Source organism: Pygoscelis adeliae, unplaced genomic scaffold, assembly GCF_000699105.1.
Source record: "Pygoscelis adeliae isolate BGI_AS28 unplaced genomic scaffold, ASM69910v1 Scaffold252, whole genome shotgun sequence".
NCBI classification, from domain to species: domain Eukaryota; kingdom Metazoa; phylum Chordata; class Aves; order Sphenisciformes; family Spheniscidae; genus Pygoscelis; species Pygoscelis adeliae.
This window is the reverse complement of record NW_008824185.1, coordinates 873571-898428: the sequence shown is the minus strand read 5'-3', so window position 1 is coordinate 898428 and position 24858 is coordinate 873571. Positions and strand designations below refer to the sequence as shown.

The 24858-nt window shown below is 41.2% G+C and overlaps 1 protein-coding gene across 1 annotated transcript in view; it reads right to left on the bottom strand.

Moving 5' to 3' along the window:
• Positions 1-24858, bottom strand: part of SEMA6A (sema domain, transmembrane domain (TM), and cytoplasmic domain, (semaphorin) 6A) — a 113995-nt gene that overhangs the window by 51461 nt on the left and 37676 nt on the right. Inside the window, exons 2-6 of the mRNA XM_009334458.1 lie at positions 9250-9387; positions 7900-8017; positions 2687-2747; positions 1129-1191; positions 168-269 (exon numbers count right to left, since the gene is read on the bottom strand). Of these exons, the coding sequence (XP_009332733.1) occupies positions 168-269; positions 1129-1191; positions 2687-2747; positions 7900-8017; positions 9250-9349 (444 nt within the window). The 5' untranslated portion in view covers positions 9350-9387. The remainder of the gene's footprint in view (positions 1-167; positions 270-1128; positions 1192-2686; positions 2748-7899; positions 8018-9249; positions 9388-24858) is intronic.

Here is a 24858-nt window from a genome sequence, read left to right as displayed (position 1 = left end):
AAATCCAATCAACACTGAGGTCTGTAGCATTGAAACAAGTCAGGATAAATGCTACAGAGTTAAACGATGCACTGTTGAATGACAACTTCATGCTGTTGCCAGCATAGTCACAATAAATCCAACAGAAAGACAAGGCATAAATGAAATCCCACAAACAGATCACATACCTTGTAGTTCCTGCAAGAAGGGTTGAATGCATTTGTTCCACAGATAAACAATGTATCCTCATTTCTTTTTAGAAGAACCTTAATAAAATTATGACACTCATCCTGAAGAAAAATAATAAAAAGTATTTCAGCTACTGCATTTTGGGTGTCTGGTTTTATTTTTATGCCATGATATTTCATTGTCAGGTCTAAAATTAAGTTGGCTGGTAGCCACCGTGATATTCTGGGCTTTATTTCAACTATGTTTAACTGACAATGAGCAAGACGCAATTGATTTATATTCTAGTGGTTTAAAAACAGTTACAAAGAACTGAAGATAGGATATTCATATTATAGCTCAGATTTTGCTATTGTTCACATAGGTGAATTTTGTTTGAATGCTGTTGCTTTCCTCAAGAGTGAAAAATCTCATCGTCTTCTCATCTATGTTGCTGTAAGACAGTAGCATCACCAATGCAATGTATTGGCATAAAGCATCTGTAACTAGAAGGGGAAGCAGGTGTAAAGAATGAAAAAGTCTGCATCTAATTCTGATACCACTTGTGCCAGGCATAGGTTACAGTAGGCTAAAATTGGTGTGAGAAGCAGTCCTTCTACAACTGTACACATTCATGCTTTCTGATGCTTCACACAAACTTCTCAGTAAATTCCTGCAGGAGGATGGACAGCAGCATTTAGCTTTTGAGGCAATGGTAAGCAAAATCAGTACACTAAGCATTACGTCCAAAATCCCCAGTGCTTTAAGTATTTCAGAATATTGCTGTGGCTCCTGTCATAATGTTTTATCACATTAAAAGTAAACTACTTTTGCAAATTAAAGCCTTCAGTAAGTTGATGGAAAAAGCAATTACTGGCAAGAAGTGAATGGCATGATCCATTCCACATCACAGACAGCAGCCTGAGATAATAGTGAAGCAACTAAACTAAAGTGGCAGATGCAGAAGAAAAGAAAATTGCATACCTTATGTTTTCCCTTCATTCTGCATGTGTCTACATCAGCTTGTCTAGATTTCCATGTCAATTTCTGCAAGGATCAAGAAAGAAATCAATTAGAGCCCAGAGGTTGTTGCATTTGATTTCGGAAGTCCCTTAGGGGACAGTAGCTGTTGAACATATACTTATTGAAAGCTTTCTGCACCCTTTCTCCATGACTGATTCACCACAACAATGAAAGATCGGTGATGTGGAGCATTCACTTAATTTTGTGTTGCCATCTATTCATTAGACTAGAAACTTATCCCATTTTTTTAAAGCCTAAACCAACGGAATTCAACAATAGGCCACCTTTCAAAAATATGTGCACTTTTCTTAAAAGTACTAGATGCTCTCTTTTAATTTGATATTGTTCTGCAAATCAGAACAAACATCTATGGACTACAAATCCTAACTGGATTCTAAATGAAATATGTATTCTGAAAGACGACATTTTAGATTAGCAAAGAAATCAAATTCAGGTAATTTTTGTCACTTCAAGTCAGCTAACAGGCCCAGAAAGCCCTCCACCTATCAAGATGCTGCTGACTTTATCTGCTACTACTCCTCCTCCAAAACATTTACAGGTAAATCCCAGCCTGGAGTTTTGTGCGGCGAGTTTCAGGAGTGGTCAAATGTGGTAGGCTGATTAATTAAAATGAAACTTTATTTAAAAACATATGGCCTAAGATAGTAACACCTTAGACACTATAGCCACGACAGTCCTGACAGTGTTTCCCATCGGTAAACTGAGGCACTGTGCATTCATGAAGGGTCCCAAGCTGAAAAAGCAACCATGAATGTTTATTTCTATTACAAGCCTGTGCCCTCATTTTTTGATGAGTAATTGGTCATAAGCTCATCTTCAGCATCATTCGTAGTTATAATGAAACACTCTCCACTCCTACAGTGGAATTCATCCAATGCCCAAATTCATATGATCTTCTGCTGGACCAAGGCTTTGTTTGGCATGTATTACACAATGTGTATGCAATGCAAAGGAGCTGAAAGGAGATTATTTCTAGTATGTTTATGTTAATATACAATATGGTAATGCAGACAAAGCTCTTCTTAGTTTGAATGTAACTTCCCATGGAGATAATGTGAATACATCTACAAAGTGATGTTATAATAAGATTTTATTTAGTGAGTACTGCATGAGTGAATAAAATTTGTGTGCATGAAAATATGTAAATAGCACTTGCTTTTTATGATGAAAGTTTCAGTATACTTAATTGGGAGAGTATAGCTGTTACAGAAAACTGCTGAATATAAATGAATAGATGTTTGACAGATGTTCCATCAGGGACCTCACTGTATTTCAGTATGGATTGCTTATCAGCCCAGCTAAATCACTTATCAGAAATTCACAGAGGACATGATTGCTATTCTAGCTTTCCCCAAATATGATTAGCAATGCCATCTTACTTGCTTATTACAGTTTTTACAGCAGTGCTGGCAAGTTGTTTGAAACAATGTCATCTTCCTATTTATTTGAAGCTTGTTCTAGTGTCCTTGGTTTCTGGATGATGATAAAAGCTACTTACTTTGCTAAAATAAATTTCTTCTGTATGTGATGTGTCCATATCAACAGTATAAATATGGTCCCTGTAAACAAAGGCAAATGAATGCAAAGTCAAATGAAGTAGTCAGACAGTTCTTTTTCTATGAAGAGAGCTATCTATCACAACCTAATCCATTCAAAAAAAAATCACAGGTCTTACCAGGGAACATTACTGACAGCGTTGCCTGCTTCTCCCAGAAAATCGCTTTCATACATAAACTATCTTCCTTCCCATTAAGAAAAAAAGCAAAATGCTACAAAACTTCAAAGCAAGATTCTTTCCCAAAAGCAATTATTTGAACAGATGAGATTTTGGAAAGGAGATGAGCCTCATATAATTTCTGCTCTATAGGTCCTACAGCAGATGCCATGATCTAGCATGCAGATGTTTTTGCGTATCCTGAAATCAGCTACAATAGTTCTTAGGCAGCCTTTGCCAGATTCCTGGGCTAGCAGTCACTGTGCCACATTTAGCCATTCAGGGTTAAAAACAGGTTAATGTTCTTTCTTTTTTTTTTTTTTAGGTTATGCATCTAAGCTCAGCTGTGATAATTTGATTGACAATATGGTAGGCAAAAGGCTGACAGCCACAAAAGTATTCCCAGAAATTATTCTTCTCTTCACACACTGGTGGCCAAACTAAACTGTAAAATACTCCTCCGAAGAAAGTTCACATTTCTTGCTTGCGTTTACTTTCCTGTTTTCCTGAGGACCTGTCCGTCTCTACAATTAGCTGCCAATCTCTCCTTGCAAAGAGGAAATAGACTCAGCTACTCAGGTAAAGAGATATGTTTAAACATTCTTCTCTGTGTAAGCTGAGAACAAGGACATCTCTGTGTGGAACCTAAAATTTGAAAAAACCCACCAACCCACAACGCTGTAGTAACTGCCACATCAAATTGAGACTGACCATCTAATTTTTCCTTGAAATAACATTGGTTTTTTTCAAAGTGCAGGAAGCTGTGCAGCTGGAGCATGATCCACAGCATTGGAGGGGTCTGCTGAAAGTAGGATACAGACTGTTTCCATTTTAGAAATCCCTGCTCTCAAGGTTAGCTTCATGTTATTGGGTTTTGGGGGAACAGTGCTAGTCTCTTAAATAAAGCAAACACAAAACACTGCTATAAGAGGAATAAGCAACACTGCTCTTACGTGGAGAAAAGAGGCAGCATTGTTGCAGGGAACTGGCTTTTAAAAATCTACTGCTACGGTGCTTGAGGCTGTTTGCTTTGTAAGATGCCAAACTGAGGCGTTGTGGGTTTTCTTCCCCTCTAGACTCTGTAAAACCAGAGCTGTCATTTACTTCCAAGATTGGTTTAATGCTTCAGTTTATTATTTGCCTGACTTTACTGGCAGCGCAGTGGTCAGGGTTGGTGCTGGACTAAAATTACCTATTAGTGTGATATCAGCTTCATAGATAACTGCATGGTTCCCTTTTTATGTACATCACTCTCTGTTGCTGTCACTCCTACTACATAAAAGTGGGAACAAAATCCCTTGAATTGCAAATTAGGTGTGGCTGGAGCTCTAAAAACCTTCTTCCAGCACAGCTCTTGATTTTAATCATCAGTCTTGCTTTCCAGTGGTTATGATTTTTTCTTTTTAAACAAGACAATTAAAAATACAGTGGTGGTATTCAGAATAAGGCTTGAGTTATTTAGTTCCACTCTCAATAAAACAGCTTTCAGGGGACTTACTTTCTGGTTCAAGAAACAATTCAAAGAAAACTCAGATGCTAAGTTAAGGGATCATCTGAAAGAGGGTTAGTATCAGGCAAATTACAGATTATTTTCTCATGCCATACGTGAAATGTAGTTGCTGACAATGTCAGCAGAGAGCGAAAGAGCTGTCAAATTTAGGGGAGGGCTCTCTAACCACAGACAATGCGGGATTGTCCTTGCCCTCCTTTTCCCACTGCTGCCCAACTCCTACTATCTACTAGCTGTGGTATGTGTACAGCTCACTGCTAATTAAGTTATTCTAACACAAATTGACTTAATCCTAGAGCTTCCGTTTTTCCCACCTCCAGTCAGCAGAACCGAGTTTTGTTGCCATGGCATAATCTTGTGGAGGAAGGGAATTTAAATAATGCCACCGGCTGTGCATGACCCTTGGCCACTCAGTGCATCGTCTGGAAATGTGTAACTGCAAATGAGGAGGGAGCTATCCCGATGCTTCGCAGGCTCAATAAACCATTTTGTACATACACATGAGGGGTGACAGATAATGTGAACAAAAGCTGCCACCTCACAAGACAATGGGAGGAGGAGACATGGCAAATTTAGAAAAGGGTGTGTGTGCGCGGGTGTGGGCGAGTGTGAGAGAGACAGCGAGGGAGTACCCTTCCCACGAGAAAAAAGAAAACAGAGCTGGTCCTTTGCAGACTGCAAGCCAGATATTCGGACAGCACGGCTTCATGGGCTTCATCTGAGTTATTCTAATTTATACTGGCTGGACATCTCTGCCTGATAATATGAAATAAAGCCTTTCTGAAGCAACATAAAATTTTATTTGGTAATAGCTAATACAGGAGTCATGTATCCCATATGACAAAATAAGCAACTGACAGACAGAGATTTTGTTTTATGCCAGTCGCTCAGCAATCAAGCGTTAGTGGTTCTCAAATCTGAGTTAGTTCTCTCCTGCGCAAGGAAACTGCAAAGTAAATGCTGGATTTTCTAAACAAGCAAACAAACAAAAAAGCCCAACCCAAACCCAACAACCCCAAAATAAAAACTCTCAATGTTTAATCATTTGTTTTGATTGCTTTTCAGCTTACAAATGTAAGCTTAACATCGCTGTATTTCAATGTCTAAAAAAACCAGCATGAGAGCAACATCTGATAGCTAAGGGATTTATGTTACCTACAGTTTTCAATGGATCTTGTTACAAAACTCTTTGAGAAACACCTTTGATTATGTACACATTTGCTTCAGTCTCTAGATTTACTACCACCTCTAAAGGAGTTGCAGTATTGCAGTTATAAACTTTCATTCACACTAGTTATCAAAGGATGACTCATTTTCTGAAGTTTATTACTTAAAGATAAAAATGATCTTTGAATTTTAACTTGTATCACATAGGCTTCTCAGCCCAGCAGGGATTTTATTCAGTAACATGTGGAGGGGGAAAAGAATATGTCAAAGAGTTTTTTAGTTACCATAGGAAAAAAGTGTAAGAAGATTTTTTGGGCTTGTGTAAGTACAAAACAGACCAGGTCTTTATTCTTGTTTGTAGGTCACTAGACCCTAGGAGTATATAAACACTCTTATTGTTGTAACTGTTTTATACAGATGTATAGACACATAATATGTAAGAATGCATATTCACATACCAGTACACGTACTATCCCCCAAATATTAGCATTCTTTATGTAATTTATGCACACAGTGGTTTCACATCCCAAAATGTTTAGCTGGGTTTTCCTGCTGTAATACCGGTTGCTTGGGCACTGCGACAGTCTAATTGCGTCAATCTCAGTCTGGGAACAAACTATGAATACAGCAGAGCAAAATCCACAAAGTGGATTTACCACCTTCTCACTGCAAATGATTTCCTAATTTAAAGGAAAACAAATAAGGAAAGCAAAGGGAACTCAACCATGAAAAGGAGGAAATCCTGCCACCACCTTTCAAAACCCTTAAGCCCGCTCCCCTGCCCTGCTCATTATCACACCAAATGCAGCAAAAATACTAAGCCCAGGCAAAGCACAGGGAGGCCTTGCTGTGGGGCTGCCCATTCTTTGTGCCCTACAACCAATGCCACCGCAGCTCCCTGTGGAAGGATGCATGCTTTTTGCCCGGACTTGATGCAAGGGTTTGGCATGAGAGAGAACCTAGAGCTCTGCCGCCCAGAGTAACAAAACACCCAGAGTAACTTGTCTGTACACCCAGCACAAACTGGCGTATGTGAGAAGCCCAAAGAAACTGCGCTTAGCTGGTAAGGCTGCGGTGCCTGGGTAGGTCAACAGGTAGAAGTGTGGTCTTCCTGCAGCCAGGGACACGACTATGTAAAAACAGCACTCAGTGATTCTGCTGGTATAATGCAACTAATTACATGGTGCCAAGTGGAGATCAACAGGCAGATCTCCACCACAGGACACATCCAACCACCCAGAAGATGGGGAGTGGTTTTTTGAGAAGGAAGCCAGGCAGCTCCTGGAGGCTGCCAAGGGCTTTGAGGACAGGGCTGGTGGCAAGAGGCTGCCTGTTCAGCAGCTGTTCCCTCTCACCTCCTGGCCAGCCCACCCACCACTTCTCCCATCTGCAGTGACAGCCTGGCTCTCTGTGGCACACGCAGAAGGGTGTGTATTTCTCTGATGGAGGAGAAGGACCAGAAAACTGGCAGGAAACAAGCTGCTACCAGAGGGGCAGTTTGCGGGGAGGTCCCAAACAGGATCTGGGTCCAAAAGCTCCTAAGATGGACTACCCACCCTTGCTAATCTGGACCCTTCTTGCATTTATCCTGTGTCCATCAGGTAATTCCCACTCTAAGATCGTCAACCTCCTTCACTAACAACAGGCAGGGAGAGGAAGTGTTAAATGTCTGATCTGTGCCAGGTTGGCAGCTGTATAAACTGGTGTAGCTCCACTGAAGCTGACTGTGCCATGCTGAGCTATGCAAACTGAATGGGTGGCTCTATATGCAATTTTTATAAAAAGGCATGTGCTTGTATCTGCACAGTATAGCTCTCAAAAAAAATCCAGACACCAAATTCAATTAACCTTGCTGAGTACATCAAAAGAACAGCAGCAAACATGTTTGCCTCTTTTTTGTCTTAAGATATTAAAAACTTGCCTAAAACAGCAATGTTTCAGTTTAATAACTCTTATCCGAACATGCATTTGTGCACCCACAGAAGCATTCTCTAAAATATGTCATTAATGGTGTGCACAAACAAAATTACAGGATGAGGATGGACTCTCTCCTCTACAGGGCTGAACAATTTCTCTGGCAACTTCCCTCTTGCCAGACTCAAAGGAAGGCAGAGGTGTGTAGTCCTGAAAGGACTGTCTCAGCACCTTGCAAAACTGAACCTTAATTGACCGACTAACAAGGTTTCCAATATGTCTTACTAACAGGCTGCAAAGCTCCCTCTGAGTGTGAGAAAATCCTAAAAATAACGTGTCCGGCGAGAAGAACTCAGAATCCTCTGAAAGCAGCAAGGGAGGAGCGGCCAAGCAGGGGACTACTGACCTAGCAGCAACGTAGAGGGTCCTGTTCATGACCATGACCAGCTGGATGTCCAGCCGGTGCCTCTGTGTGGTGTTCCGCCCTGGTTTGTGACCCACAAACACCGGATACTGTCTTGTATCTGCAGGAAGGGAAAAAAAAAACAGGGTCAAAAGAGAATCACAAGCTGAAACTGTGCTAACACGGAGCACTATGGGGCCCAGCTACGGCCAAAACCTGTTGTTTCTGTTCTGCTCCGGCACCACAGCCTGGGGTTTGGAAGACATGAGCACAGAGCGCTAGAGAGTTCTTCAAGGTTACACTCTTTGCAGCTGCAAAGGAGGTAGCATCACCTTTGTAGAAGACAAAAACTGTGAGGTTTTTTAGAGCATAAAGCTCTTCTGGAGCTCTTGGCACATAGGTACACGGCACTTTCTCACAGTTTTTCTTTCACTGCTTGCAGAGCTTAAATGCTCGCTCCTGGCTGCCAAAGTGTGTCTAGCAGGACAAAGCTGTTTCACAGTGGCCCATCAATCACCACAATGACTGGACTGGTAATGGTTAAAGCAAAAGACTTGGCTCTTCTTGGTTCAAACTGCCAGCTCCCTCGGTTTTCTACAGGATTGGACTGCCATCGTAGAACAGCTGTGGGGATTTCTGAGAAACTTCATAAAATGAAAGTCACTGCATATTATTTTGGCAACCAGTCTGACACTCCAGTTCTTCTGGCAACTGGACAACAATACTGACTGGAAGCCCTGTACTGAGCTTATGCTCTCAACAAGTCAGCTTTCCCCCCCACACTATCAGTCAGTAAGTGCACTCTATTCCCACGATTTTTTTGGTGAGACCTCAGCATACACGGGGTGTGCTGCTGCTCCCCAGATCATCTGTCTGTACAACCTATAACAACAGTGAACACTTCTGACCACCTTGCTGTTAGACTTCATATGTATACAAGATCATGACATCTAGATGCAGAAACTAGGGAGCTAGTTAAGTAAACAAAATTACAGTTAGAAAACAGGAGGAGGATAAACCTCTGATGAGCATCATCATCAATGCAGAACCACTGCATGTGCACGTTATTCAGAGCTAACTAGCATTTAGCAATGCCTGAGGCTTCTCCCCATCAATATGCTTTCCCAGAAACCTGGAGCTGTTTGAGGCAGCCTTTTTCTTCAGAAACTCAGCTACTGCTGTAGTGTTTTCAGCTATTGTCCTCTAAAAGTATTTTACCTGTTAAGCTTGGTCAAAGTATTGATTCACACCATGGCTTCAACTTTATTCATTGCAACTGTAACAAAATACTGTTGATTCGAAGTCCCCTGATCAGTATTAAGCAAATGAAGTCCTCTGGCCTCTCATACTTACAGTTGCCATGCGAAATACTGATTGGCTCAGAATCTTCTGGGAAACCAGCCCCAGCAAAATGTAGCAGTGTGAAATATAGCAGCAAGGCTTCTGACCTCATAGTAGTTCAGCTGGGAGGCTTCACTTCTGCACTTCACCCTGTGGAAGACAAACAAAGGCTTAAGTGCCTTCTGTTGATTCGGTTTTAACCACTGCATACAGAAAGCTAAAAAGAGCCAAAGGGAAGTAGAGGGAGCTTTCCTCCTCCTCAAGCCTCCCACTGTACCTGAGGAGGTATGTCGTGTTTCTAAGCAGAAACTGCCCTACCAGGCCAATCTTCCTTTAGCCCATGCCCCAGCAGTGCCACATCTCACTTGAGGATAGACTTAAGTATGTGAGTTACGAAGAATTTTCTGCCTCAGCTGCTTATATGCAATAAAGAAACTTCATCTCCTGCACTGATCGACAGCTGACAAGACTTTTTTTGGAAATATTTTGTTTTCCTCCTCTTTGGTTTACATAATTAGATGATGACATGATGACACACACCATAAATTAAAAAACCACACTACATTATTCTGGTTAAAAAGAGATTAAGGGTTATACTACAGGACTGATTCATACCCTGCAGAGTTGTGAATCAAGTGAAGAAACACTGAGAGAGCTTGATGGAGCATGCAGAACATGTCATTGGGCTTTACCATAAAAATATGTACCCATAAATTTAGGTGCCATAAAACCAATACTCCAACTTGCAATAAAATAAGGGAGAACAGAACTGTCTAAAATCAGTGTTTTTTTCCCTATGTTCCACTGGCGCATTCACTCATTCACATTTCATGTACAAAAATATCCCTAAATCTTGAAGATAAAAGGAACCACAGGGGCCTTTGTATACAGTGAAAGAAAACAGCACATAATACAGTAAATAGCTCATAATTCCGAGGCAAATTTCATACAGACGTTGATCTGCAGGGGAAATCAGTGTAAAAGTGGGGTTTTCTTTTCATCCCTTCCAGAGTTTCAAACCTTTGATGCCGCCTGCCAAAGATTTCTTTTGAACAAAGCTATTTTACAGGAGTCTGTCAGTCATTCAAGATTTATGGGCAGAAAGTCAAACTTCATAACCTACATAGTCTTTGAAACTTAATTTGGCAAACAAAGTGCTAACTTGCCCTTCCTTCTACAACACCATTTAATATTAGATACCTATGTCTCCTTTCTCGATGCCAAAAAAAGCATTAACAAGTCTTGAGTGTTGCATTTTCATTTGTAATTTCACAGACACAACTGATTCCTCATCTTTTACCCGATTGAAAAATGTCACAATAATTAATTTGCCTTATCAGATATTTGCTTTCAAATAAAATTTTACCTCCTATAACTGGATTGGAATAGGGACTCTGTTGCAGGGCGATACAGTCCATAAGGACTAATGATTTATTATACTCCGTGTTTGCCTATTATTATTCAAACACACAAATTGGAAACTTGGCTGATTCTCTATTTCTATTAACAAAATAACTGACAGACTGAGTTAGACTGCAACTAGAAAAAAATAAAATTTAATGTAAGGCAATGACTGACACCTTAACTGAACAAAGTGTCAGACGGATGGCAAAGGATAAAAATAGCAAGAATAAATGCAACACAATGCAGACACTGTCTGTCTATTATACCTTATGTGAGAATGCATACTAGAAGATAGTACATACAAGCCCCAAGAGGAGCATTTCCATCTAGCACTGGTTAGACCGATAGCTGTGTATGATTACTGACACAGCTACGTCTGCCTGCAGACACTTTCTTTACCTGTTTCCTCCATTTGTCTCTTTAATCACTTCTTACATTTTCTCTTGACTGTTAGCTCTCTGGGGCAGGAACTGTTTCTTTCTATTTGTTCCCATGCCCAGCGAAACATCATTTGGGGCCCTTAGGAATGCCCAAAGAAGAAATAAGCAGCGGAAGTAAATTTAATACTTGGAAACACAGTTTCCCTCAAAAGGTTTGAATTAAAAGATATACACATTAGAGGGGTTAATTCCTTTCTCTCTACACAATTTTTCGAAATGTAATTTTGCTGTTTTAAAAATTTTGCCCCTGTAAGTACAATGCAAAGTGACAAAAGAAAGTGCCTTATCTTAATACACAAATAGAATGAAATTCTTTCCTTCTTGAAATTGTTACAGTCCAATGCAGAAGTCTTTTCTGAAACGCACATGAGGAGCAACAGTTGAATGGGAAGAAACTTATCAAGCAATCCAATTCTTCCACTTAAACCTTATTCATCCACAGTATCAGTCTGCAGGCTGACAATTCAAACCACCTGGCTCTCAGTGAGACTCTGGAGCATAAGAATAGCTGCTTTCTGTTACTCCCTATCAGCACATCATCCACTACCTAACAATGTGTGTAGGCTACGAGGAAAGCATTACGGTACTGCAGACATATCGCTGCCATGCCACTTTAGAGCTTGAAAAACTTTTCCCATGGGCAGTTCTGCACCATCATTCCCTATTTCTCATTCAGACACATGTACCTCTGTGCATAAATACATATGGGTGACAGCTTCCAGGAAAATGAACAACACCCAGCATGCTTACTTTGTCATTTTATGTACATGTTATTGGGCCAGATCTTTTTTCTTTTACCTGAAAAGAATTAACTGACAAATGAACTGACATATTGCCTTCTAACAAAAACTAGATTAGTAGGTTTTTAAGTATATGAAATTCTCTGTCATTCTTAAGGGTAGCTTCTGGGGAAGAAAAGAGGGAGAAGAGAGAAGAAAAGCATAATTCTGTGTTGCTCTAGTGCTAACATAGTTATTCAAATTCATACAAAGTAAATGCAAAATGTCTACTTTGATCTGTCAATGATTCAAGTGGACTACACATCTGTATCAATGCCTGTGCCAATAAAGTAACATTGAGTAGGTCTCAAGTTGCATCCAAAGGCAGCTTTTTACTAGGAGGTAACTATTCAAACATAAAGTTGCTTTTGCTGTTCTTACAATGGTGGAAAGACGTGTATGGTTTCAGTGGAATTTCAGAAAAGTGCTGATTTGAGAAGGTCACACTTATTTTTAGTACAAATTTTCTTTTCGGCAAATACTCAGCTCCAGTTGGGCTCCTGGGAGTGATGCAAATGTTCTCACTTGCAACTGTGCTGAAACTATTTTCTAATCAAAAGTGAATGCAGTGAATGCAGTGTCTGATGAAGCATGAGTAGCTAGACAGTGATGCCGAGCGAGTACAGGCACTGTCTCCAAATAAAAGTTTTGCAAACATCAATGGAGAGATCTTCTGTCAATGTAGACCAATGCAGTTCAATCTGGCCTGCATTAAGACATGCTGCTTGAGAGAGAACTGTCTCTGAGAACTCCCTGTTCAAAACATGATTACTGCTCCTGTTGAAGGAAGCTAGTGGTGACAAGAAGAGTGAGTTTTGGTGATGTTCTTTTATTAGCAGACATGCTAATAAAATACAGCCCTGCAAATGTTTAAGAGCATGTTTTATAATCTATGTCTAATGCAATAACTTGTAGCTATTGAGCTAGTGGAGTAGATCAGATTTCTTTCAAGCTTCAAAAAAACCCCAACTAATCTGCTTCTTGCATACCTAAGACCAGTGCAAATATAACTTTATGCAGAATACTTTGGTGCCCTGTTTCTTCTTTCTGAAGTTGATGGTTTCAAATACCTATATAAGATGACTTGTTCTGGTTACTTCTGTGTTCCCTCCTTTTTGTCATATTATGATTAAGTATAAATAAACTATATGGTCTCTTAACATATGTGGACACCAAAGTTTTTCCTTCCTAGATGGAGTACGTTTTTCTGTTTGTACACTGCAGCCCAAAGGTGAACCACCTCTAAGTAGGATATTTGGATACTACTGCAATGTAATTGCTATTACTATTATATTTACTCACTCAAAGCTTATGTATACATATAAATATTCATATTCATATTCTTCCCACACACACATAGATGCTTGACATAGGGCCATTTAATTTTCTAAGAATCATGCTGCTGGCATGAAGCAGTTTCTGAAGCTATGAAAGTAATGATGATTCCAAATCAAGGAGAAAAGTCTGATTTTTCTGTGCCAAGTGCCTTCCGCTGTGGCTATCCATGGCTATCTGAGCCAACAAGAAGCCACCATGATGAGCTCTGCTTTTTGCTGTCTGATATTTTAGCATTTAGTGAACAACAGCCTGGGTGGAAATGCGTATAGAATAGCTGCTTGGCTAAGGAAATGATTACATGGCTGCTGCCATAATACCCTAGTAACCAGGTTATTGCATCTACAGCTTTTAAGTTCCAGAAAGGTTATACAAATCACATGAAAAGTCCTAAACGGAAGAGCTAACTTCCTGGTAAACTCCATAAAACTGTAAGGCCAGATTTGATCTTAAGAACAAATTCAACAGCAACAGCAATGACTGTGTAGACACATCTATAAATAACTATTGAAAGGGATGCTCTTCCATGTTAGAAAACCTCCCATCTTGTTGCTTTGGCCTCACGGTACATTCAGCTAACCCCAGCGTAACTCCAAGTAAAATCAAAGTATGTAACCATGTCAGAATTTTCCCATGGCACAGTAAGCCTGCTCAGTAATGGATAGATCTTGTTATATTCATTTATTACAAACTTTCTTTATACCACAATGGGTTGTGTTCATACACAACAGCTGCACTTTGATCCACAAATTATTAAACTTAATGTGAGAATTACCAGGCAAAATTCAATGGTCTCTGTTATGCATGAAGCAAGACCAGAAAACCTAATGGCCATAAAAAAACATAACTGTCTTAAACAAATTATTTTGTTTCTACAAACATGTAGAAATAACTTATTCTTCAAAAAGCCAGTAAGTCTAGTAAGAAAGAGCAGCATTTAACCGAACAGTGAGGAAACTAAAAACTGAAGCCGGATTAATTTGAACTACTGCATAAGGAAAAATGCATGACCAGAAAAAGCAGCAGCCTCTGTGAACTGACCCTGGAAATACTCGGCAAATAGCCCTTCTCATCACAATCAGCATTTCTTACCCTGGGAAAAACAAAAGAACCATAAAAAAGCAGGGAAGAAACTGATTTGAGTTGCATAACAGAGGTAACAAAAAGATTTGAGATTCTCCTGCGATAAGAGTTTTAAAGGCATGCAAGTGAATCAGAAACCCAAATCCTACTTCAGTGTCTCATCGAAGGAGACTTACAGAGCAAAATCTATCTACCCATACATAAAAAAGCACGTATTGATCTACACAGCACATGCTTTGCCATGCTGAAGGCAGAGTGCAGAAACCAGTCGGCCGACCTGACTGCTGTTCCCTGCTATGGTACAGATTTGCCATGCGATGCTGGCAAGCTTCCTTCATCTCCTTTGGCTAAGACTTTGGAAATCTCTGAGTGGAAGACGCCTTTACTGCTATTTACCCCTTTAAATTCACAGTTCCCAGAAAGTGAAAGACAAGAGTTCTGTGCAAGTCAGAGAAAGGAATTAGGAATAATGCAACAACAACAAAAAGAGAAGAATACAACCTGCAGGCTGCAGCTTCCAGAAAACGAGGAAAGTTAGGCCAGCACAGCAGAGCTGTTCAGGAGAGCATCCTTTGTCTACGCCCGTTTGGGTGGTGGGGCTAGCTGCTGCTCAGCCACCACGCACGGCTGCACCTGGCAGCAGAAGGGATCATGCAAAATGCCCAGGCTGAATGGTGCCAAGGGGATCAGGCAGATGTGAGTGAACAGAAGCTCAGCGGGTGCTTGGGGAGCTCAAGAGAGAGGAGACACAAGCGGCTATCAGCAAGACTCAGAATGGAGTGCCAGACGTTACAACTGAATTGGCACATGGCAGGACAGTGCCCGGGATCTATGGTACAGATTTGCCATGCGATGCTGGCAAGCTTCCTTCATCTCCTTTGGCTAAGACTTTGGAAATCTCTGAGTGGAAGACGCCTTTACTGCTATTTACCCCTTTAAATTCACAGTTCCCAGAAAGTGAAAGACAAGAGTTCTGTGCAAGTCAGAGAAAGGAATTAGGAATAATGCAACAACAACAAAAAGAGAAGAATACAACCTGCAGGCTGCAGCTTCCAGAAAACGAGGAAAGTTAGGCCAGCACAGCAGAGCTGTTCAGGAGAGCATCCTTTGTCTACGCCCGTTTGGGTGGTGGGGCTAGCTGCTGCTCAGCCACCACGCACGGCTGCACCTGGCAGCAGAAGGGATCATGCAAAATGCCCAGGCTGAATGGTGCCAAGGGGATCAGGCAGATGTGAGTGAACAGAAGCTCAGCGGGTGCTTGGGGAGCTCAAGAGAGAGGAGACACAAGCGGCTATCAGCAAGACTCAGAATGGAGTGCCAGACGTTACAACTGAATTGGCACATGGCAGGACAGTGCCCGGGATGGCCAGCTCTTTTGCTCATGTTGTCCTTTCTCTAACGATTGCTGCTTAGTCACCTGAATGGTGGTGCAGGTGGCCACAGACGCTTAATGCCAGCTCTGTGCCCATCATCACTACCAACCTCCAACATCTTTTGGTGACCGATGGTGCAGCCATCATTCATCTTTCATCTCCTGTCCTGCTCCTGTTGTCTCTACAGCTGGCCATTCATTTCATGTGGCCAAAAAAGCACTCTAGCACTCCAGGTAGCTGGTCCTTATGCCAGAGAGGCTGGTGTGTGAATGCATTGGGGTAATCACCTGTACTACTTCAAGTCATGCAGTAACAAGGGGTTGCTCCTGAATGCTGGTGGGGGCAGGGAGGCAGTGCACAAGGGAAGCCCCCACCTCTCCAGCATCCCTACTGACCCTAAATTACGTGTATGAACCTCTCATCTTTTGTGGGTATCAAGAAGTTCTCCCTGACCGTAAGAGGAACGCATGGGTGCCCTCTGCTATACATGCTTTACTACCATTTTAATTGGATTCTGTACTGCTTACTCATTGCCCAGCTGCTGTGGGCTGCATGCCAGACGTGACGATTAGGCCCAAGGGAAAGACACCAATGAGAGCGATTTTGCCTCATATAGTAAGCAACAGCATCTACCTTCATTAAAAAGAATAATAGAAACTTCATTACTAGTTTGATGAAACACAGATATATGGACCATGCGGATCTTCCCACTAAGACTTGCAAAAACGCATGTCTAAAATAAAATTTCAGCCAAAATACAAAGTACTTTTTAAGCAAGTTTCAGGGGTACTTGCTTATTTTGTTCAGGTTTCTGCAAACGTGAATCCTTACCAACTTTCCTCTCTCCTTGTCTGCAACTTTACAAGGCCATACATCATGCACAATAATGTCAGCTGTGATATGTAACATCACTACCTCCTGCTTCAGTAAGCGATAAGCTGAAAAGATCTGGACAACCCCCAGGCAGCACTGATGAGACTCGGCCTGCCGAACGGTAGTAGCAGGTGTCAAGTCAGTAGGCAAAACTCAGCATGCTTAATGCTGGCAACCTGTCTTGTCAAGATCAACATTACTGCTCAATCCAGCGCAGTGCAAAAAGAAAATATAAAGAACAAATGGATGCCTAAATAGGAGAAACCTTCTGCTGACCCGAGTGAGACATTCCCGATGACTGCAGCGTTAATAGGATGCTGCTGTTCAGAGAGGGAACAGTCAGATGGAAGATGAACATCTCCCAGATGGAATTAGAAGCATCTCAGGCCTATCGATTTTGGTTGTAACCTTTACTGTAAACAGTCCACGGGGGCCTCATCAGCCACCTGTTCAGTGGTATTTGCATTGAAATATAGAGCCAACGCAAATGAGAAAATGGCCACAGCTCCTTGCTAAAGCATCTGCTCTGTTCCATCCCTCTGTCTACGCATCACCAGCGGCAGCAAAGGTACAGGTTTTAGAGGAAGGGGTAACACAGTGGCACTAGCTCTCTCACACGGCACCAGAAACAATGAACGCTCCATTTGTCACGATGTTGATGGTGGCAGTAGTGGTATTATATCATGCAATATTTCACTTTCTAATAATTGCTCAGTTTTATACTGAAATCAGGCCTGCCAAAACTGGGAGGAAAGCCATCTGTGCCTGGAGGATGACTGCCAGAAACATTTGCAATTTTATTTTGGGGTTATAAACCTGCAGAATGGAACAAAGGCAATGCCTAAATAACCCCTTTCACTCACCACCCCCAACCACACAGAGCAACAGACCTAACTCTGGAACAGCTTGGTTGGTCATTACAAAGATGTCTTTATTATTTTTAAAAGCCTCACTCATTTAAGAGATAAAAATAGCTCTATTGATTATTTGTGGGACTTCAGCAAATGTCTGTCAAGATTTTGAATTGATTTAAGAGCTAAATGTAGCAATCAGTGCCTTTTGACAGGAGAGAACGCCATCTCTAATATATACTTTGCTGTTTCATCTCAGCACGCTTAATAGAAAACAGATACACTACCAGCAACACCATCAGTCTCCCCAGCCCTCAGTTTGCCTGGGAAATATCAGTGCCAGTCAACTGACCTTCCATTCTCTCATCTGATGGATGGAATAAAAATTATGTAGCTGCAGGTGACCCAAATCTGTAACAGGAGAGAAATGTGGCTTCCCTTTGTTTTCCTCTCCTTTTAGATAACAAAGGTGAAACACGAAGCCTGATAGGTTTTCACAACAATATTGACAATTGTCACTGATTAAAAGTTTGACACAGCCCTGCAGACATTGTCTCAGCTGCCACATGCCTGCTTTAAACATAACATTAGGATCAGGCAGTAATCCTAAAACAATCCCTATAGCTCAGCCAACTCTTCAGGTCAGATTCCCTCAGATACTTAGCATTTGCTTCCTTTCACTGCTGGTACATACTTAAAGGGATTGCAGCCCTTCCTTACCTTCTAACCAGGAAGAAAAACTTAATTTCCAGTCCTCTTACATCTGCATAATAGATCAGATTGATATACAAGGGCGTAGGTTAACTTTGAAGAAAAAGTCAGGATCCCATAGAACATATCACTGTGTTTAAAGCTCAATGTAATCACAAACAATACAAACAATTCTCCTTTGCTTTAGTTAAATGCAAGAAACATTCACACATTTAATGTATGAACCCCGGCTGCATTCTTCAGGAAACTTGTCCCATTTATCTGAAATGAAAGTGTCCTTTTTTTAGGGTGATGAAACAGTAAAGAAATGCAAATCCTCACATTTAAGTCAGCCATTAAGTAACCAGAGCACACTGCTTAGCTTTCATGCAATTTGGCCAGTTCTGGCCCTAAATCCATTTATGCAAAAATTGACTCATCAACCTGGCTTCATTTACCTTGAGCGAAGCAGCAAGTTTTGTCAGAGAATTTTTTCAAAAGGCACCAATCAACTTTGGCATGAAGTGCTTTGATACAACATCAAACTATGCCCCTACCCTCAAAATGTGAACAAAATCTACTGTAACGCTGCAGATGCCAACAACAGACATTACCATTTACATAGCAATTACTCCAGCTGTGGACACCATATTACCCAAAAGTGGTTTACCCCAACAGCCACCTCTGGAGAGCCCACCGCTTGTTCCACACTTCAATAGTCTAGTCATGGCAGCAGGAAAATTCAGGCCAAACCTCAGCATTGTATTCTGAGGAAGGCTGCTCAGCACAAGGACGTGCAGACACATTGTGGTCAGGCAAGCAGGCAGAAAAAAGGGTAAGGCTTTTCCCTCTGGAAATCAGGCAAACTCATCAGGATAAGTTATGTTTGTCCCTGACAGATAAAAATGCAGTTAAGCAAAGAGTTGTCAATATGTGTTTATAATTTTAGCCCCTGATTTGTTTATGAAATCAGTTTTCTCACATTTCTCTGCACCTTGCAGAAGAGCATGAAATAGATTACTGCAAAAATGAAAAATGTCCACAAAGCCAATGTAATCCCTGAGGGAAATTTTAAAAATGCTTGTGGATAAGCACGAGCAGGTAAGGGAAAAAAAAACAGAAGACTTCGAGTGCTAAGAAAACAATCAAATTAACTGGGAACATTGTCTCTCAGCACTACCTCTGACATCTCTCTCCCTCAGACACCCATCCATTCACATGTGCCCATACACTCATAGACATTCACCCAAACTTAAAAGGCTCAGATATCACAGGAAAGGTTTTTTATTAAAACTGTAGAGAAATTTCATAGATCTCTATCTTTCATGATTACTCTTTGTTGCCCAATGTTTTTTGCTGGTATTTTTGGAATCCTTAAAGGAGTAGAATAAATCTGACTCTGAGACAGAAAATCTATGTAGTTTGCCTTTCCTCTGAGATGAGCATGATGCTTGCAATAATCCAGCTCCTGCAGTTTGCTAGTAATTGCTAGCTGCAAGTGGCAGACTCTGAGCTTTGCTCTGCCTAGATTTATGCCCAACAAATTCCCAAATTTTACATCATATATAATCCAAACTAGATAACAGACGAAAATACCCTATTCTCAAGAATGCCTTTTGAGTAAAGGGATCACCTCAATATGCCAACATGACACATTTTTCACTCTTCATTCCACCACTTCAGGGTTATGAAGAAAACAGAAGGCAAAGCAAGAAGCCAACAGATACAGAAGAAAAATCCTATTTCCAGGATACTGCCGAGACAAATGATTTTGTCTGTTAACCTGGACATAAGGTTAATTACTGTAATTCAATTCATTTTAAGAGAAAATGCTATATGCAGATATCATCAATTAACCTCTGAATATAAAAATCACAATTCCTGTAATTAATAGAACAGTGCAAGATAACTCCAATTACTGGGGGTCTGTTATTGAGAGGAAACATGAACTATCTGATGTGATTTCAAGGGCAAACTTAAAATTGAGGTGGTGGGTCAGAAAAAGTAAAAAAAAAGATTACAGTTAGAGATGAGCCCCTGCACCACATAAATACACTACTCTCTTCTCCTGACACATATTCACCCACATACTGAAGAATACAAGCATCCTTACACATTTGTTCACACCTGCTTCTTAGCACAGCATGAGGGAATTAGAGCAGCATAGAAACGGAAGTCAAAGCAGCATTGACAAATGCCTGTAGTACAAGTTACAAAAGCAATAGCTCTGTTATTATGTGCTTTACTTCTTTGGAAAAGCTGTGGAGAAAAAGGTTCAGTGTAGCAAGAGAGAACAAGCCCACTGAGTATGACTGCCTGAATGGGGCATGATGGATGAGCTTCCTTGTGGATAGGAAAAGCCTCTAATCCGTTCTCCGGCTCATTGGTAGAGCAAGGCAAAGTTGTTCTCTTCTTCTGCAAGAAATATCCTCTGCCTTTTCGATACCACGTGCAGGCTTTTTGCAAAGGACAATCCAGACTGTCACCCAGATGAGACAGCAGCCTGTTTCCAGGTCTTGTGCTAGGGCAGGCTCAGCTATGCAGCTCGAAACGCCGCAGCAAGACAAAGACGTTTCTATATTGCCCGCACTTTCTACGGCTATTTTAGGAATGATAGGCTGCATTCAGGTTCCAACTGCAAATAATGAGATACACGGGAAAAGAAGTCATTTTCACAGCACTAGCACACAGCTAATGACCGATGCTGAAAATGTCATTACTAATATTCTAACTAATTTTGTGGAGTCGGAAAAAAACGACACTCTGTGCAACAGACAGAACACAGGCATCATCCCAGCAATGAAATAACATCCACCAGCTCTGGGATTCACTGAAGAAAGTTTGGCTCTAACCAAAATACTAAGGCTTTCTCAGACAACCAAAGATCTATTCCCAAACCCCCTCTTCTCCCCCACCCCCTGCAACTTAATTCCTTAAAGGTGAGGGATGCAGGAAAAGCAATGGTTAATTAGCTGAGTGCATCTATGTGAATTCAGCAAGATTGCTTGATGAGTCGGCACACACAGTTATGGGTTTTTAACAAGTCTGCCAGGTATTTTCGAACCCAAATGAATCCTTCCTAGCTTGCCTGACAGAACAGAAATTCCTGTGCAGGAACAGGGAAGAAGACAGCATAGCTGGCAAACTGCTGCTGTTATTTCTTACTCTGCAGTTCTGCTGCTTATGTGATTTATATCAAATGCTGCAGAGAGAGTTTCCTCTAACTTTGGGTTGGCCTCAGTAATGTGGACATTCAGCTGATCAGCTGCCAGGAGCTGATCTACAGCCAAGACCCAAATTCCTGCCAGCAGATAGAAGAGAAAAAAAGCACAAAAGACATTAAACCAGAAAATCAAATTACTTCTTAATGAGACTGAAGGCTGTATGCACGGACCGTGCTGAACTCACTAGAAAAGCTTGAAGAGATCCAGGTTGGCATCAAGGTGTGACGTTCTCAACTGGACTCCAATCCGGCAACCCCATGTCAAGCTTTGCCTACATGTATGAATGATATCTCACAGATTATGCTACCTCGCACCACAGAGCAGTGACTCTCCAGCTTGCAGCACAGTCACACAGTTAGCAGTTACAACTAAAGGGCATTGGCTTGTTTTTATTTATGCCAGTGGAAATGCTGACACTGACATCTGCTAGATTGTGGAGTACTGATTCCCACTGGACTTCAGAAAGACCTGTAGTTGCTCTACAGCTCATACCATCTGCATCAGCTCAGGGGTGATGTTGCTTTACCTACTTATAAGCCTTCCACTTATAAAGAACTGTATATATTTCATACTTTCATTCTCATAAAAGTGCACATCCTTAGATAAAGACTCAGTTAAATTCTGCTAACTTTTTATGGCTTTTGGGCAAAGTCTCCCATCTAATGTGAGGAAATGGAAATACCACATCCAAATTTCCTGTGAAATTTGAGGTTATACTTAGTCTTTTAAAAAAAGAAATTCTTCTTTTGGATTGAATTCTTGCCTTCTTCGAGTAAGCAAATTAGATGCTCTTGGTCATATTCCACGCTGTATTTCTTTTTGTTAAGATTTGCCTGTGACCAATTCAAAACAGAATCTCATGGGTATCATTCTTCTGTGGTAAACACCATTACATCAGCTTTAAGTAAGAGACTATTCTTTGTACACGCATGCCCCTATATTCAACCTGTGCTTGTGCAAATGTCAATTTTGCATATGACTATATACATTGATAATTTCTGGTATCCTGAACAACAGGACCAATACTGCCTACAAAATGGTCTGTGATGGCTCCATGAAAAACCTTTTTGGAAGAAGACCTCTCTCAATGACTTGCAGCAACAAAGATATCTGAAGGACATCCCTTCAAGCATTTCCCCTCTTCTGATAGAAAAATGTAACTTTGAAAGAAAGCACTTAACCTACAAAATCCTTTCTGGAAGCTCTGAGGGACCCTGTTACCTGACATTTGCTTTACCTCAGGGTTGCCAGCAATAGCTTTTCCGAGACATCAGCCATAGAGGTACCTCAGTGGGACAAACAGCCCAGAGCTTCTCCACGCTCTCACAAAACTTCCAGAAAGGAGAAAGACCTTTATTTAGTTCACTTACCAGTAAGCTATGCTTACTGCACATGGAGTCAGAAACATGTCCAACCACAGAACAAATGGCAGTCTTGGAACATGCTGAAGAACAATTTTATGAAAAAAACCAACACCTGAATATTGAGTAAAAAACAGGGAAAAAAAGGTGGAAATTCATTGTCCAATTATGATTAACTCATTGAATACCGGTGCCTACCACAACTCCCCTCCTTAATTTAGAGCTAGAAACCAATTTTTTTCCCCTCAGCAAATTACCACACTTTTTCTCCCTGCTGTTCTAAAGGTATTGCTTACTGGATGCAGAACAAAACAACCTGCACAGGGTCTGCATGGAGGAGCATGCAGCCAGGAGGGGCAACACAAACCTATGACTAGCAAGACGAAGCTGCAAACTGGCAATGCTCTACAATAAAGTGCTTTTATAAAGAACGGAATTGGTCTGTGAGACAGAAAACTCTGATGCCTCCCTAGTACAGGCCGTGAGAATAGCTTGTACGCTTCCTTTCTGAATCCTAAGGAGCTCCCCACAATCTCTTCCCTTCCCGGCACTTACATACAGGGACTCTCTCTTGTAAAAGGACTTGGCTTTCCTCACGCAAGAACAGATTCGGCTTTCCTTGCACCAGAACAGATTACTCCCCTTACTCACACACACCCTTACGTTCCCCAAAAGCTGAGAACATTATTTCTGCTGCAAGCCTGTGGGGACAGATGGTATCTTCCCTCCTTTTTTGGACAGCTTTAAGAAGATAGCTAGTGCTTCACATAAATAAAAAAACCAGCTCTTGATGATCAAAGGATGACTAAACTTGGCATATACATCTTAATGTACATTTTAATAAAGCCGACTTGTGGCATTATTTCTCTTAGCTGAATGCTGGTAAGCTCTGAAGCTTACAGGTGTTACAAGGAGAAACTGGGATAGAGAGATGTGGTAGCTTTCTCCCAGGAGTTGGACAATGAAGAAGATGGAGAGGAAGCCGCTTCCTCCTGGAGCTCACCAGGCATATTCCTTCTTTTTCCGTGACGGAGACAGATCAACTGCTCTTTCTCAGTCGACAGAGCTAGGCACCCTCTCTTCCCTTGACCCACCAGACCAAGATAATGGTTTCCCTCTGCCAGGAATGAAGCGGGTCGCCCCTGCTGTGCGTTCCCCAGGGGCAGGACACAGTCATCCAGAAGAATTTTGCCTGACTGAAAACGCAAATGAGGACAGAAACCTTTTCATAGCAACTTCCACTTCAGTCTCTTCTCTTGTTTGTATGCTTAGCAATGCACAAGACCAAACACATTAGGACAAAAGTGCTAAGCCACACATCCTCCACAGGGTCCTCCTGCCTACATCTCTCTCAGGTAGGATTAATTGTATTGCATGAACTAACACACACAAACTCTATAAAAAACTTTCATTTCAAATATGCTGCTTTCAAGGTATTTCTAATGTAAACACAGACAAAAGGTATGCTCTCTTTTATGACAGGCCTGAAATAAAGCAGCTCCAATTAGCAAAACCAGATACAAGTTCAGAGGTAACGCAGTTTTGAATGCGAGGATAAGAAACCTCTCCTTTGAACTTACTCAGCAGCAAGCAGTCTTCCATCTTTTCTCCTTCTTATGCCCTTTTCTCTTTGACTCTGCAAAGCTATACAATAGATGAATTGATGATTTCCTACAATAGCAATTTGATTACTGATTACTGCTTTGTCACAAAGCAACCGCACATCATCTACAGTCAACCAATGTCCTGCATCGGCTGAACAGAGTAGTGCCCTAAGCAGTCCTGTCCACGCTGTCACTTCAGTTGCTGTCTGGACCCAGCTGTGAACTACAAGACTGTAACCTAACTTCTGTCTGTCACTGGTGCAATTATAAAGTTTGGGCTACAACCCCTATAGCAAAATACTGCTGGGGATTAAAGTAGTGCTATCAACAGAAAAAGAAAAAAAGTATCTTCACTGGCAGAAGATACTACTGCACTGGGGCTCCTTTTGGTTATTTTTTCCTAAACTTGTATTTTACCCCAAGAATGCTAGGTGTTGTGCAGTTTTAAGAAAAAAAGGCCTTGTCCTGAAAAGTTTACAATCCACATAGACAACACATATCCAACGATATGGATAAAGAGGGTTTTTTCAATTTTTACAGGTACAAGAAAAACTGTTCCCACCTGCTGTTCTGGATTCAAACACACAAGTCTGCTTTGGCCCTG